The 16,249-nt window shown below is 36.9% G+C and overlaps 1 protein-coding gene across 1 annotated transcript in view; it reads right to left on the reverse strand.

The window, feature by feature from the left end:
• The window catches only part of SPAG17 (sperm associated antigen 17), an 89,799-nt gene that overhangs the window by 16,814 nt on the left and 56,736 nt on the right, over nucleotides 1-16,249 (reverse strand). Inside the window, exons 24-34 of the mRNA XM_039717795.1 lie at nucleotides 14,423-14,640; nucleotides 11,673-11,793; nucleotides 9,520-9,848; nucleotides 7,057-7,195; nucleotides 5,600-5,793; nucleotides 5,164-5,308; nucleotides 3,853-4,007; nucleotides 3,263-3,439; nucleotides 2,342-2,463; nucleotides 2,037-2,167; nucleotides 331-458 (exon numbers count right to left, since the gene is read on the reverse strand). Coding sequence (XP_039573729.1) covers nucleotides 331-458; nucleotides 2,037-2,167; nucleotides 2,342-2,463; nucleotides 3,263-3,439; nucleotides 3,853-4,007; nucleotides 5,164-5,308; nucleotides 5,600-5,793; nucleotides 7,057-7,195; nucleotides 9,520-9,848; nucleotides 11,673-11,793; nucleotides 14,423-14,640 — 1,859 coding nt within the window. The remainder of the gene's footprint in view (nucleotides 1-330; nucleotides 459-2,036; nucleotides 2,168-2,341; nucleotides 2,464-3,262; nucleotides 3,440-3,852; nucleotides 4,008-5,163; nucleotides 5,309-5,599; nucleotides 5,794-7,056; nucleotides 7,196-9,519; nucleotides 9,849-11,672; nucleotides 11,794-14,422; nucleotides 14,641-16,249) is intronic.

Raw genomic sequence — 16,249 nt, forward strand, 5'->3', positions numbered from 1 at the left:
AAAATGCAGCTGTTGGCAATGTGTCTCACTTTAAAAGTGTGTGCTCTCCTCATAGAATCATAGACCTGGACAATAAAGTCAGTAGATTCCTGGGAACAATTTATCTATCCTAAAGCATCTTCAACAGGTAAGATAAACTACCCTTAAAATTGCTATCTCCCCTCAATAAGTGTAAAAGAATGGGACCATACATTCCCTGACACAGCCTACCCTTTGCTCTGTCTGCTTAATAAACTGAATTTAACATTCACACTGTTTAGAGTTTCATTTCCCCACAGAGACAAACATCTATTGCTTAAACATGAAAAGACAGCTTTGAAACAATTATACCTCAGGAGGAGAAGATTCTGCCTGAATCACTGACTGAAGATATAGAGGAACAATACTCTCTGGTTTTTTCTTCATTACCCAGGGGGAGTCTTCAGCCATAGGGCGGAGGACAGTAATACTTACAACACCTGGTTTAAAGACACATTTTGCTAAGAATCAGTTCAAAGTTTTAAAAAAAAAAGTGTCTCAGATCTACAGAAAAAAACACCTATCTACAAAAAATCTTATTACTAACAGATAAAACTCCATGTATCCATGGCTACAGATAATATCAGATCAATGAGTTGATTATGGAATAGTGGTACAGGTTCAGATTACTCAGCCCATTTTTAACAATAAACTGCTTATGCTACTTGCTTTGATTCTTAGTTAACAGCTGAGTCGTATAGTGTGGGTAGTAGGCCAAACAAGGAAGAGCAGAGCATTGACCCATGTGTACAATACTAATCTCAGAAGTAGTACAACATATTCAGAACATGTATAATTCTTCACTGTATTTCATATTTCATACCCTGATCACTGGATGGATTCCATCAGATATGATTTATTTGTATAGTTTGCATAAATTTTAATGTTCTTCAAAATATTTTTTCCGGCCCAATACAAAAATTACTTAAGCTACTATGATCTATCCCACTGGTGACCTTTAAAATGGCTATCACCACTGAGGTACTTTGTCACAATGATACAAAATTGTGAAGCCCTGCTGTAAAGGCTAATACAGCCAGCATTGTGAAAGGTGGAGCAGGAAGTCTGGAAAATCAGATGCTCTACTATTACAAATGATTGCTGGTTGTAAGTAAATTTTCTTGACTCGGATTTTGACTGGGTATCTGTGCTCTCCATCTTTCTGATCTTTTCATCTTCTCCATTTTTCTGGCTACCTCCATGTCCCTTCATTTTTTTCTTTTTTACCATGGCAGAATGACTTCATTTGGTTTCTAAAATGGAAACCGGTCATTTGTGTGAATAAAAGTACATTAAAAAATATGCCACACTTTGTAAGAGTAGTAAGTGAGAAAACTGTTTTATGTCATATGCTTATGACATACATCTATGAGAAATATGTCCTAGGACTTTATGGCTTGAAGCAAACTTCCCTTATCATCTCCTCATATCCAGGGGAACCATACTTTCTTCTCTTTTAAAGGTATTTTTTTGTTAGCATCTACCTGTTACATCACAGTGTCTTTTATAGAAACACAGCATCTCCAACTACCTTTACAATGACAACCAACAATTCCAGGACATAATTTCTTGCATTCCTACTACAAGATGGTTGGTACCATGTAGCACTGGCTATTTCAGTCATGTTTTTCCAGCTTTTTAATATGTATCCTTTCCAACAGACAGCCTAAAGGTCAACACCAGGGCATCACTCTCCTCATTGCTACATCCTTAATGGATACAGTGATACATTCAAGTTTTAAAATTATAAACACAAGTAATATATTTATTTGGTAATCACTTTTATTTGTGTGACTGAGAGTGGATAATGATATGACATTTGTTAGTTGACTTATGCCTTAACTGTATCCTTCAGTTAATTCTCTGCTTCCCAGAGTTTTTCCCCAAACTCCTTTCTTTCTCTCCTAGAAGTGTGGATTCTTATTTACAAGGGTAAAAACATTTCCTGCCCAAATAAGAGTTTTGAAACTTTTCAATTCTTTCTGTTAGTAGTCTGTCAGAGAAGAAACATTTTCTACCTGGTTGTTCTTGTACAGGATCCTTCAAGACTGCAGTGGCAGGATCACTGCAGACCTCAGCCAGATACTTGTGTACATCCTTTGTTCGCAGGAGCTCCGTTCCAGAACCATCCTCAGAGATGATGAAAAACCTGCACAGCCAAACACACACATGGGGCTCTATCAAGAGAGCAGAACTCCAGTGTGATGGCATCCAATGTGCAAATACAGAGTACTGAACAAAGGGAGCACAAGTCCATGAACCCTGTAAAATACTGTGTAGTGAAGAAAAGAAAGTGTTAACCTATGAATGCAATGCAGTTTACCTGGGGACATGCTCATTATCACTGACAGGTTTGTTAACATCATCTGCTGCTGAGCTCCTGTCCTCCTTGCCATTAGAGCCACTGCTGGGAATGCACACATCTGTGCTGCCATCAGCCAGGACCTATAACAGAAATTATGTGAAATTATTTGAGTTTAAAAATCCTTTTAAAACAGTGACTTGCTGGTGAACTTTAATATAACCTAGCCCAGTGAAAGAGACAGAAAAAAACATTTCATACTGAGTGAATGGAAACTCACAGGAAAAAGAAATAAAGAGGAAAACTTAAAAGACAGTAAAACCCCCAAAACATTTCTCGAAATACATGCTGTATCATAAATACTAATATCACATGCTGATGCTTAATAAATTCCCAAAGACTGTCACACAAAAATACTCACTCACTGGTGAAGCCAGGTAACTGTATACTCAAGATGGACATTGATGTACACCTACTGAGTGAACTTCTACAGTATTTTCCTTCTTGAAAATACTATGTGCTTATTAACTAATGTGACATTAATATATTCAAACAAGATAACCAACAATGACCTAAAAAGGAATAATAATGCATTTTTCAAGATACAATTTAAATAAGGGTGATTCAAAGGACAGTCCATGAATTGAATCTGACACACCTAGTTTTTAATCCTCACTTGCAGAGCCGATTATTTGCTATAGTACAAATCAGGCTAATTAAAGGAACTTTACAGGTGAGCTAAATTGTACACCATGTGCTCTGTTTCAGTCTCTCTAAAGAGGGATAAATATAAAAAAAAAAGTATATCCATCACTTAATCAAGAGGACACCAGAGACCTGATTCTGGATACTTTAAATATTACAAGGTTGCAATTTGACTTTGAGAGAAGTTTATAAGATAAAATTAGAATGCAGAAACTTGTTTTCTTCTATGTATTTTACCTTGAAAATATTTCCTTCAGGATCCATCATCTCACAAATAGTGTTGGAAGTGTGTTTCATAATGTATCTCCCTGCTTGTTTCTCTTCTTCCTTGCTGCTGAAATCATAAACTTCATGGCTATAAACCGCTGAGCAATCTTCATCAAAGAAAAGAAAGCCTCCCTTGCTGGGTAAAACCTATGACAGCAAAAAGGGAAGAGATTCAATCCTCAAAGGTAAAGAAATTAATTTAAAGGTACTATGAAAATGAAGAACAGATACAAATCAAGAGAACAGCTTCCAGACATTCAATACTGAATCATTCACTTTAGAGGAATCAAAGGGGGAGAAAGAAGGAAGATGAGGTCCAAGAGGTAGGTTGATCTGAGTCTCTGAAATATTTAACTTCAGGAAATTTAAGACTATGATTTAAATATACTGTACATTTGTGAGTAAGTATCTAAACATTGGCAGAGTATGAAATAGATGGAATAATAGGAATTAGTGAAGACTATAGAGAAGGGAGGTAATGAAGGTGAGAGCTGCTAATGGCAGGGAACTTGGAACACAAAGATTAAACGTCACTGTCACAAACTAAAAATAATTCCCACCTGATATGTTCCCTGTGGCTTTGCTAGAATAGATGTCCCATCTCCAAAGATAGTACAACAGGTACCATCCTCACAATTTGTTAAAACAGTAGCAAACTCAGGATTCTCTACTCGTGTACCTTTAAGCTTCTTTGTGGTGACTTCTGAGGGTTCATCTAAGAATTAATACAGAACAATTAGACAGGAGCACAAAAATCATGGAAATGTCTTATGATTCAATTTGCTTTTTCTCTCATAGTGCTGGATCTTTATCTTTTCAGTGCAAGACCTTCAAAAACTTCATAGCATCCTTTATCACATATTTTTATGTTATGTAAACAATATGCAACCTTTTAAATTCTGGACTGTGAATTCAATATAGGAAAACCCAACAGCAAAAAATATCTGTAACATCTGGAGCTGGCCAGGAAACTCCACTCTAATGTACCAAGCACACTACTAACCATAATTATCTGGATATTTGTAATATACAAGTTGGATCACTTGAAATTCTTTGCATCTGTAATACAAACTCTAAAATGTGAAGAAATTCATATTCAGTAACACAAATCTTGGAAAACAAATGAAAACAGGCATGTTAATCTGGTTATTACCTTTCCATTGAAGAGATAGGTCAATTCAAGGGATTTTGACTTTTGAAATCCCACAGGGAGATGTCCCTGAACATTTTCAGCTAACTCAATAATGGTCTTTTCCTACACTGAATTTGAACAGTCCAGACACCCAATCAGTAAATGTCCTCTTCATTTTAATTAGGGAGGACAGGACTTGTCTTGCAAATGAAGCAGTCATACAGAATAAAACACCAGCCAGAAGAATCACAGATGACCTTTAGCCCCCCTTATTTCAGGCAAATACAAGTTTCACTTTTCTTGGCAGGACATTTTCCACAGCCATATTCAGATATTTAGTATCTCCAAGGTTGGTGAGTCAGTCCATGGCTTCACTGGGGAATATAAGGATGTCTTGGTCCTTTCATACCTCTTCAGTTCAAACTCAAAGCAGCTTCCTTGTTATTATTAGGGCAGGTGGAGACAGGGCAATGAACACATTAAAACTCTGGCCCTGTGGTCTCATGGTGATGGAGTACCATACAGGTATGAAAGAAAGAAATTTAATTACTTGCAACAGTACAATTTTTGTACTCAATATACTACTGAAAGAAAGCAAACAAACAAAGTCTAGACTGCACTAGTGGATCTGTTCTCTAGGCTACTGGCATAATTCACCTTTAGTATGTATTTTGACAACTTTCTGCTTCACAAAATATGTCAAGTTCAAGAAAAGTAAGTGCTCCCCTTTAGATGTTACCTGTTTCCACACTACCCTCTGGTACAGAAAGGTCTTCACATTTTTCATAAAAAGTTGTGATCCTGGTACCATCAGCATGGTCTACTACTCTGTTACCATCCGGATTCTCAACAATTATCACTTCATCTTCTCGTACAGTCATAATCTGAAAGAATGGTCTACTCATTTATATTGGTACTGTGATACTTGTGACAGCAACAACAACAATATAAAGGATCAGGACTGATGCTCTAAAGAAGCTTAACTACCACATTGTCATCTACTTGAGAGACAGAGGAACCACATTTTCTTCAAAATCTAAAGCTACTGCACTTCTAACAGTACAATAACACAACCTGTAGGATGTTTTTAAGGAATAAATCCTACAACTTATGTGATGGCAGCCCTGTCTCTTAGCTTATAGACAGTGCTAGAGTAACACAAAAGCAGTTAATACCGTTCCATCAGGAGGATTTGTAGCCTGATACATTAAAAGTGGCTTCAGATCCATTCTTGTGGCACCCTCTGTGCCCACTAGGATGCCTAATGGAGTTGTTGTTATCCAGGTTCCTGCCTTAGGTTGTGTAGAATTGGCCTTTTCAAACTCCTCAGACTTTTGTGAGTGTAGTGATGTCTTGTCACTGCCTTTTCCTGCAGAAACAGAAATTTCTGTATCAGACTTGATATTCTCTAAGGCAAAAGACAAAACCAGTAAAGTTCAGAGTTTGTGAACATTGCTTTTGACAGAATTGCAAAATGAACTATTTCACAGGCTAGAAGAAAGTTACAACTCCTGCTACTCAAAGACATTATTTTGAACTAGCCGTATCTAATTTGCTTCCCTACAGAAAAAGTAAATAACATGCTAATGCCATCTGTCCTATGGTGCAGCAGAAGAAAAGGATGAAGATCTCATTATGAATGACAATTGAAGAGAACTTAATAGTAATGTTATAGAGAACTCTTGTCTCCCATATTCAGGAAAAATAGACAAAGTGTATGCAAAAGACAGGAGCTGAAAGACTTAGAACAAATATCTAGCAAAAAAGCACCCCTGAAACAAAAATAAAGAGATTAAACCTTTTAATAAAAATGTGTTGAATAAGCAGAGGAGAAGAAAGGTGGGGACAGTGAAAAAGTGATCATAAATAAAGGACAAGAAATAAAGGACATACACTGGTCACAGATACTGAGAATTCATATTAGAAAATGGTTTGTCAGAGTTCTCATCTTTGCAGGTATCTAAAGGTATATCCTAAGAAAAAGGACTGGATTTGACTCAAAAAGTTTCTTTGGCAGCAATTTTTATTCACCCATTTCTAAAAAAAAATTATGTTAATACAACAGGTCAGAATTATTCTGTGTATTAAGTAATACTGACAGTGATCTTGGACTACATCCTGAGGTATGAAGTAAACATTATTAGGTTCTTTCTCAGTCAAACAAAATACAATAAGAATGGCTTATATTACGACCAAGCACATGTCCATAGAACCAATTGATAATGACCAATAGTAGGTGCCTTGGAATAGATGGAGTGAGAAAGAAAAACATATCCTCTGTGAGAGAAGCATTTCTTAATACAAAGACAAAAAACTGTCAGACAAAAGTAAGGATCTAACACTACTGTAGTTACAAGGATTTCTTTTAAAAGATTTCATGTTCACTCTGATACCAATGAAGTTCTTACACAACTTTTTACTTATTAGAGTCCTACCATGTTAGAAGAAAAATAAATTTGGAGTAGGAAAGAAATTATTTGCTATGAAGGTAACATAGCAGTGTGCAGCAGCTGAGTACAGATAAAATTGCATTTTCACACTGTCAGAATTTTCACACTAAAGAAATATGCTCTTTATTAAGTATCATCATCCCTACTAACTTTATATCTGTCCAAAACACAGGAAATATTACCTTTCTTAGTGCTGGTCTCAGATAAACCGTCTGATTCTGTTAAGGGAATTTTCCTCCATATTTCATCTGGAATTGTAGGTGGTGGTAGGACAGGACCAGAATCAGGGCTATTACTCACTGTGCCATCAGCAAACAGAATCTACAGAAATCAAGGACATACTAGAGGTTAAATAAATTACCACTAGAAAGTCTTAAAAGAATGTGTCACAAATGCAATAGTCACTAGAATACTGTGGGTGATGGAGAGGAAAAAAGTAAAATCTTTCAGAATGAATACAAGAAATAAAGAAGATATCTTGAAGAGAATTAATAGAACAGACTATTTCAGGTGGAAGGTGCCTACAATGGTCACCTGGTCCAACTGCCTGACCACTTCACGGCTGACCAAGTTAAGGCATCTTGTCAATGGCATTGATCAAATGTCTCTCACTGACAACCTTGGGGCATTAACCACCTTTCCAGCAAGACTGTTCCAGTGCCTGACCACTCTCCTGGTAAAGAAATGCTTCCCAATGTCCAGCCTGAACCTCCCTTAGTGCTCCTTTGAGCCATTCCCATGTGTCCTGTCAGTGGATCCCAGCGAGATCAGCACTTCTCTCTGCACTTCCCTGGTCAGGGAGCTGCAGAGAGCCAGGAGGTTGACCCTCAGTACCTGTTTCTCCAAAGCAGACAAGCACAGAGCCCACCTGCCAGCCCTTCCACCAGCTCTGCTCTTCTCTGGACTCACTGCAGGACCTTCCCACCCCTCTGAAGTGGTGGTGCCCAGAGCTGCCCCCAGCACTCCAGGTGAGGCCGCACCAGCGCTGAGCACTGGGGATGATCCCCCTCTGCCCGGCTGTGCTCTGTGTTTGATGCCCCCAGGACACGGTTCCTGCCCACTGGGCTCAGGGCACACCCTGCTGACTCTCACTGAGCTGCTGCTGCCCCCAGCACCCCCAGGGCCCTCCCTGCAGGGCACTCCCCAGACTCCTCTCCCAGTGTGTACTTGTGCCTGACATTACTCTGTCCCACATGTAGGATCCAACAGTTGGTTTTGTTAAATTTCATTCCATTTGTCACTATCAGAAGGAGTGCTATTTGCTGTAGTTTATGGATCTAATTAATGGGGCCTCTTATAATAATAAAAAGGCATTATAAAAATAAACAGTAAAGATTATTCTTTGACTAAATGGTCATAGGTTAATGACTTTTTTTGGTAGCAGTGACAATGAATCTGTATTCACATATTGATCTGTACTGAAATATTCCACATGTCTAGGACTGCTGTGAATTTTTTAGCCATTATGATAGTCAATAAAAAGAAGTCTAATGAATCTGTATTGACATATTGATCTGTACTGAAATATTCCACGTCTACGACTGCTGTGAATTTTTTAGCCATTATGATAGTCAATAAAAAGAAGTCTTGGTTATTTATTGAATTATATCTGGTTTCTGAGCTCCATTACATTCAACTTTTTATATGCATGTTCTCTGTGTGTCAGAATTACTCCAACCACCCCTAAATTAATTTATAAATACAGTACAATGTAGAAAAGAAATGGACAACATATAGAAACACATCTTGAAATTGTTACTGTAAGGAATTAAATATTTCTTCTTTTTTGAATGCTTAGCATATGCAATAAATTTCTGATTACTCATAGACATTAAGTTGATACAAAGAAGGATGCACTTATAATATATTTAAGCAAAGATTACTGTAAGATAATTTTAGGTACATAAGATCTACATTTTTCTATCAGGAAACAGTATGTTGTGAATATATAAACATACAGCAGCTATTTCTGAAATGGATACGTTTCTCAGGAATCCTGGCTAAATGTTTTAGCATCTAGTGTGATGGAAAAATGTAAAGAACTTACACTAAGCACTGTGGTCTACTCAGACAGGAAAAAGAAATTCAGGAAATAAGGAATTATTTTGATAGATTCTGAGTCAAATTAGATGATTCCTCTTTTAATTTGTTTCCTAACTACATGTAGAGAGTTAGAGTTTAAAAACAAAGTTGCTTGTAGATTGATTACAATATTTTCAAAGATAGCCTATATCACCTAAACTGTACCAAAATTCTATACAACAAAAATAAGTGTAAACAAAGTAGGTACTTAGAAATATACAGACATTTTTTCCTGAAAATTTAGGATATGTAAAGGTGTCTGCAGGACTGAAGAACAGTTCAGGTATTTTCTGGATCCCATATGAGTGTTTAAACTCAAAAAAATATAGAAATGCTTTCATATTGCCAAAAATACTTAAATCTCCCTAAGTTCTGACTCTGAACAAAGCCATGAGTACTTTAGTCTTGACATGGCTGCATAATTCAGTATTACTTAACTCCATCATCTACAAACTGGACACTTCTCGATCTCGGTAGACAAAAACAAGTTTAAGAGTAATCACCTTCCATTACAATGAACTGTACTAAATTGTACTGCTTGCAATGAATTCTACCAAATATACCTGGGTAGATCCATCCATCAGGTGCTTTATGACAGTTCCTTGACTAGTGATGACTCTTGACACCTCTTGTTCTCTTTGCCTTGCTGGAGGTGAATAAAGATGAGAGTTCTTTACCTTTTGGGGATAACTCTGTCTAACCAGAATTTCCAGAGTAGTCTGCTTAGCCTGTTCACTTTTGGTGTCTTCCTGCTTCACTGCACCTTCTGTAACCTGATGTTTCTCTTCTCTACTTGGCATAACCTCTTCCTTCTCTTCTTCATCTGCTTTGGCCTTACTTTCCTCTACCATCTTTTTCTTTGCTTCAGTGGCAGTGGCTTCACCCTTCAAATCTGAAAGCAAACCTTGAAATTACTTATTACTGCATAGCACACATTCAAACAGTGCTACACACCCAGCATCACGGTGTCAACAGAAGATGTGCAACTTTAGGTAAGACTAACCCTCTTTGGCTGAATCTGTAATGCACAGAGTAAAAGATCGACCCTGATTTCAGAGCAAAGTTCAAAACAGTCACCTGCTCAGAAACTCTGCATCCTCTTCTGAAGGTGGCTGTCTTTCCAAATGAAAACAAGGGGAATTTGAAGATGGATTTCTTATGGATGCCAAACTTTTGGAAGACTAACATCATGTGAGAGGAATTCCCTAACTGCCCATAAAGGTGAAAAAAAAACCCAACTGAGTTTCACCAAGTTTGAATTTGTATAGAAACCCAAGTAATGTATTCTGTCTGCTTGAGCAAGTAAATTTCTTAGATTAAATGATGGCAGTGTTTTGAGTATGCTAAGATGTATAATTATGATAATTTTATTGAGAAACTCCATGTAAGTGTCTGTAATTGCTCTGTTCACCTCAACTACTCAGCATTTCAATTTATGCTTCTTGCCAAACTATGTATGTTTGAGAACACTCTGCATGTTCTTTACTTCATACCAGATTAATCAGAGCACATTTACTGGGCTGTACAGATTTGTTGTACATAGGTATTAAATGACATCTGTACATGGCTGTTTTTAGAACTAACTAGATGATAACAAAATTCACATTTCTCTGCTTCAAAACCTAACAGCATGACTAAGAAAACCCCAGGATTTACTACATTTTGCAACATGCAAAGATGAACCTAACACTGATTTTCAAAAACACTGCAAAAAATAGTTATTGCAGGATATTTGTCAGACACAGAAGCTTTAAAGTATCCATATACCCTATCAGTCATCTAAAGGAAATGCAATTATAAGGGCAGAAAGGCTTATTCTGAATGTTTTCTCTGTATGTACTGGATGGCATAAACCAAAGGACTTCCATGAAATAATTCCTGTTTGAAACTGATTGCATCTTTTAGAAAAGCAACAAAAAAACCCCCTGATTCTAAAACAACCAGCATCAGAGACTCCATCACAGCCTTGGTTAGTTTTGTTAATAATTGTTACCATTTATGAGTGTAACATTCCTACCAAATGAGTATAACTTAAACCTAGTATAAAGTCCTAGCTTTCAGTTTCAAGGCCCTGAAAATTGTAATAACTTTGTATACTGTGTTTACAAACTATCACCAATATTCTGTTTTATTGTACTTCCAGGTTGGCACCAGTCACTCCCTTGACCTTGTCTTTGGTATTTAATGGAGTTGTCTGGTGAAATGAGCTCATTATATCTTCTGATGCCTTTATCATTCTTGTAATTCTTCCCTGAATCTTTCAAAATATTGATATTTTGTCTTGGGGGCTTAAGTACATATGCTTTCAAAGGAAGTGCAAACATGGTAATGTAACAATCTTCATACTATCACTCAAGGTTCCTCAATATATATGTATTTATTTATTGAATTTGCTTGTTTTTTCTTTAGTATTCCAATCTGTGTGCATATTCAAATGATTATCCAATGTCACTCCCAAGGGCTTTTTAGGGTCGCTACTTCATTCCCCTCAATTTTTTATGTTCAACAACTTGTGATTCTAGATTTCATATTTGTTTGAATAAAATAAGATTATTCATATTGCAAATACTATGAAATAGACATTATGACAGACTTAGCATTCTGACATGTTAAAAACATTAGAGTTACATCTAAACCCATCAATGAAGAAATAATTTTCTTCTGTAGTCTTAGCTTCTCTGAAATTCCTTTCTTTGCAGTGTCTCAGAAAACTAACCTTGAAACCTTTCACCGAGGAAAGTTAATACAAGTCCATTGGGACAGGAGACATTCAAACTTGGAAAAGCAGGAGCATCTGACATCTCTTGTGTTTGGGGAACTGGTTCTTGCATTTCCATCTACAGAATGAAAAATTAATTAAGTTCTAGTCCATATTTTAAAATAATAAAAAAAAATAGAGTACAATTTGATCTGTACAGATTCCATTTTAACAATATATTTTTTTAGCGCTGTCTACCACTCATATTTAACATTTTCAGAGTTTGTGGATTCAGAAGTGGAAACATTAGTTATTTTTTTTTGATTATGCTATCTTCTTTCATTCACCTTGAAGAACCGTCCCCTCAAAAACCTATGTAAAAATGGACTACACTATGCCAGTAGTCATAAGATGAAAAGTTTTGGGTTGCAGACATAGGTAACAGAGAGAACTCGTCCTGGTATTATCCCATATTCTTGCTTTTTAGGAATAGAAATACAGGGGGGAAATGGCAGATATTCTGCCACCTGTTTTTCAACATAAAAGATGCTGTATGTTTTACAGTTAATTTACATAATATTACTGGTAATTAAGGCTACTCTCAATACCCTAAGATTATAGTCACAGCATCATGAGGTAGAAGTCACAGAATAGGGGAGAAGTAACCCTCGGTTGTCATCTACTTCTCCCTGTCTAATGGTAAAAACAATAATTAAGTATAACTATACCACTAGCGAAAAATTCTAATGTAACATATTCCAGAAATTTCCAGGGCTGGAGGTTTCCTGGTAAATGATTCCAGGGTTTTACCTTGCTTAGCCCTACTGACATTTTCCCAAAGTGTGACTTGAATCACTACTGCAGAAAATTAGTTTACTTCTTAATACCTCTGATGATGATACAAGCTCACATAATAGATTATGGGTTTTTTTAGGTTTTTACAGAAGGCTATTCTGTCTCTCAACTGAAGATCAAAGAAACCCAAACTAATATTTTAAGTCTTTCCCACTTGTTAAGTTTTCAAGACCTGTAATCTTTCGTCATGCTTTCCTTAAAACTTTCAGTGTGGCCCATATTTTTCTTGTAGTGCAGTATCCACCACTGGACACAATACTCCAAATGAGACTCTACCAGCCCTAAAAGAAAAATAACTTCACATATTTAGCAGGCTACGCTCCTCTGTATTTACATCTCAGTGGTCTTTGCCCTTCTCACAGGAAGATGGCATTGTTGACTTACAAATAGCTTGTGATCCATGACAACTCTTAGACCTTTCTCTATAGAACTGTCACTGACACAATGTTATCCTTTCTGTAGATGTATACTGATTCTTTATATGTAACTGCAGAACTTACCTCTTATTCTTACTGAATTGCATCCTATTTTAAAGACAATGCCCATGTGAATTTGTCAAGTCCAATTTGGATTCTAATCCCATTCTCCGAAATACTTGCAGACTTACACAGACAGGTGTTGTATGCACTAATATGGATACTCTCTATCGAAAGTAATTCCAAACCAAGTAGTTAAAAGTCTTCGGTTTAGAAGTCGTCCTGACAAAATTTTTAATTATAGGGCTATTTTTCTATAGGGTTTTTTTGTGCCACAAAATTATTGTATGTTATGCTGAGTGCTGTTTGGCAGCTCCCTACACCACTTTTCATGCTGATATTAGGTAAGGAGCCCTTTTTGTGGATATGCACAGAATCTGTTTTGCAACAACAGCCACAGTGTTACTTCAACCACGAGGTACTAAAAACTACTTCAGAACAGAAATTCAGAATCTGCTTTCCAAAGATTCATTCATGCTTTCCAAAGACCTGTACTGTGATGGAAGTACTTCAGTTAAAGGCTAAAGTAACTTCCACAAGTTACTGGTCCCTACTTTATTACCAGCTGGAAAGACCAAATTACAGAGCAAGATACTGCAAAATTGTCTTCACTAGTTTGCTGGTTGGTTAGACTTTTGAATGGGTTTTGGGAAGCCCAAAACAATTCTACTTGGTTAAAGTAAAAATGTAGCAGTTCTTGTACCTGAGATATTAATAACCATTGAATGGTTCAGGTTGGAAGGGACCTTAAAGATTGTTGAGATCCAACCCCTTTCCATGGACAGGGATAGTTTCCACTAGACCAGGGTGCTCAAAGCTCCATTCAACCTGTGCTTGAACAATTCCAAGGATGGGGCATCCACAGCTTCTCTGGGCATCTGTTCCAGTGCCTCAACCACCTCCACAGTAAAGAGTTTCTCCCTAATATTTAATCATAATCTTTCAGTTTAAAGCCATTTCCCCTTGTCCTGTCACTACAAGCTCTGGTAAAAAGTCCCCCTCCAGCTCTCTTGTAGCCTCACTTAGGTACTGGAAGGCACGCTCTAAGGTCTTCCTGCAGTGGTCTCTTCTCCAGGCTGAACAACCCCAATGGTTTCAGTTTGTCTTTGCAGGGAAGGTGCTCCAGCCCCCTGATCACCTGCAGTGTAACACAGCTGTATCTGTAAAGCCAAAATTGACAAAAGAATGTGGGCCAAGGCAGACTCACTGCTCTACATCACGGAATCACAAAGACTAAGTTCATCAACAGCTGCCAACATGTACATAGGAGAACAACTGAAAGAGTAAGACATATCCTTAAAAGCACCACAAATTGTTAGGAGTTTGTAAAGGCACAGCTCAAAGCCCTCTGAGAAGAATATACGTTCCTTTTAAAGAAGTTCATGCATTTGAATTTTTGGTTTGTTTCTCTGGATTGGATATTATCTCTTCTCTCACCTTTTCTTCTTTCTGTACCAGGCTACTAGGTGATGAAGGGGCTAATTTGGCAACACCTTTGTTTCCTTTGGCAGAAGGTTTTCCTGATTTTCTTCTGTCAAACTTATCTTTTTTTCCTGGAGCTGATGTAATAGGAGAAACTGTTGTTGGAATTACCGTCGGAAGATGAACAGAAGGGATGTTCAGAATGCTTGCTAATGCAAGACTTGTTTCATCATCTAAGGAAGGGAAAAGAAAAATTTTCAATGTAATTAAGCTTCATAAATGTAGATGGCCACATTTTATTTTTTAGAAGCATTTTGTACACTGAATTTTACCTTAGAAATAATAACCCAGTGGGGCAGATTGTTATTTCAGATAGAGGGACTATATATAGAAGAGTATTTAGAAAATCTTTCCACAGACTCTCAGCTTAAAAGACATCTTGAAACTATTGCTTCCCACAAGTGATCATTTAGTTGTCACCTCAAAAATAAAAAAAATACAATTTTAGAATTCTTTTTTACTTCCAGAATACTAGCAGTGGAGACATTCTGAATCTAGTGTCTAATAAATGATCACTGTGTTCTGCTTCATCATGGATTGATCCAGCACAGATGGACTCTACAAATTTTGTACTACATATGTCTATTTTTCTATAAGTCTTCAGAAAGACTCTAATGATCTAGACTTGATAAGACTCTTGCAATTCTTCAAGCCAAGCATCAGGACAGCCTGATAGGTATGTCAACAAGAAGTAGTCATGTTGCCTTTCAAAGCAATTTCTTGAAAATGAAAGAAATATAAATTTACATTTTTCTGTAGTTATTTCAACAAACTGACACTTCACTTTCAAAGAAATTTCACCCATGCCTTTATTTTGGTTGCCCCCCAAAATAAGAACATGATGTCTGAGGGTAACAATGAAAAAGAGTGGATTGTCAAGACTGAGGTAAAGTGCCTTTAGAAATCTTGAGAGAGATGTAAAATTCCAGATACACACATTCACATGTCGAGGACTAGGAATTGTACTCTCATGATTTTGTCAAAATATAAAGAGCAATGCAGAGTTTCTATAGTATCCAGAATCAAAAGCCCTGCAGGTGCTCAAGCAGTCCCACATCCATAAAGAGACAAGGAGATTATTTCTAACACAAATGTAAAGTGATTGGAAATGTACCTTTGATAATGCTGGAGAAAACAAAGAATAATTCAAAACTTGAAGAAATATTAGCATTTGCCCTGCCTCCCCCTGCAAAAAGAAGTGGCATAAAGCTGAAAAACAACTTGAGGCCTTTCATCACCTTAGCTTCCCTAAAAGGAAGATGAAACAGATAAAGTATGAAAAACAGCAGGAAAGATGAGAATAAGAGAGTTTTCCAGAAAACTATTTCAGTACTGCACGGAAAAAGGGTAATTTGCACACAATTTAACTGATCAGTGGAGAGAAACTGCAGATTTCATGCTATACCTTTCTGCATTAGGGATGGATGGAATATGAGAATCATCTAAGAGAGTATTTCTGGTCAGAATTATTCTGAGCACTTACGATACAAAGACCCACAAGGATGTGGCATACGCAATGATCACAGAAAAACTGTAAGCAATCAAAGAATGCCAGTCAGCAGAGCTCAACATGACAAGGATTATTCTAATGCAGAATAGGATGATTATGGGTGAATGTGAATAAGCCTAAACATCACAGCTGACATGTAGGTGTTTAATCAGACGTGCATCTCTTTTATGCCAAAATCCAAATTTTTGCAGGCCACTATTTTGACCCAAGTCTCAACAGTCTACTTTAGTAATTAATTTGTAAAATATATTTGAACAATTAAAACTGAGTGT

Source organism: Passer montanus, unplaced genomic scaffold (genome assembly GCF_014805655.1).
Source record: "Passer montanus isolate IOZ18808 unplaced genomic scaffold, ASM1480565v1 scaffold39, whole genome shotgun sequence".
NCBI classification, from domain to species: Eukaryota; Metazoa; Chordata; class Aves; order Passeriformes; family Passeridae; genus Passer; species Passer montanus.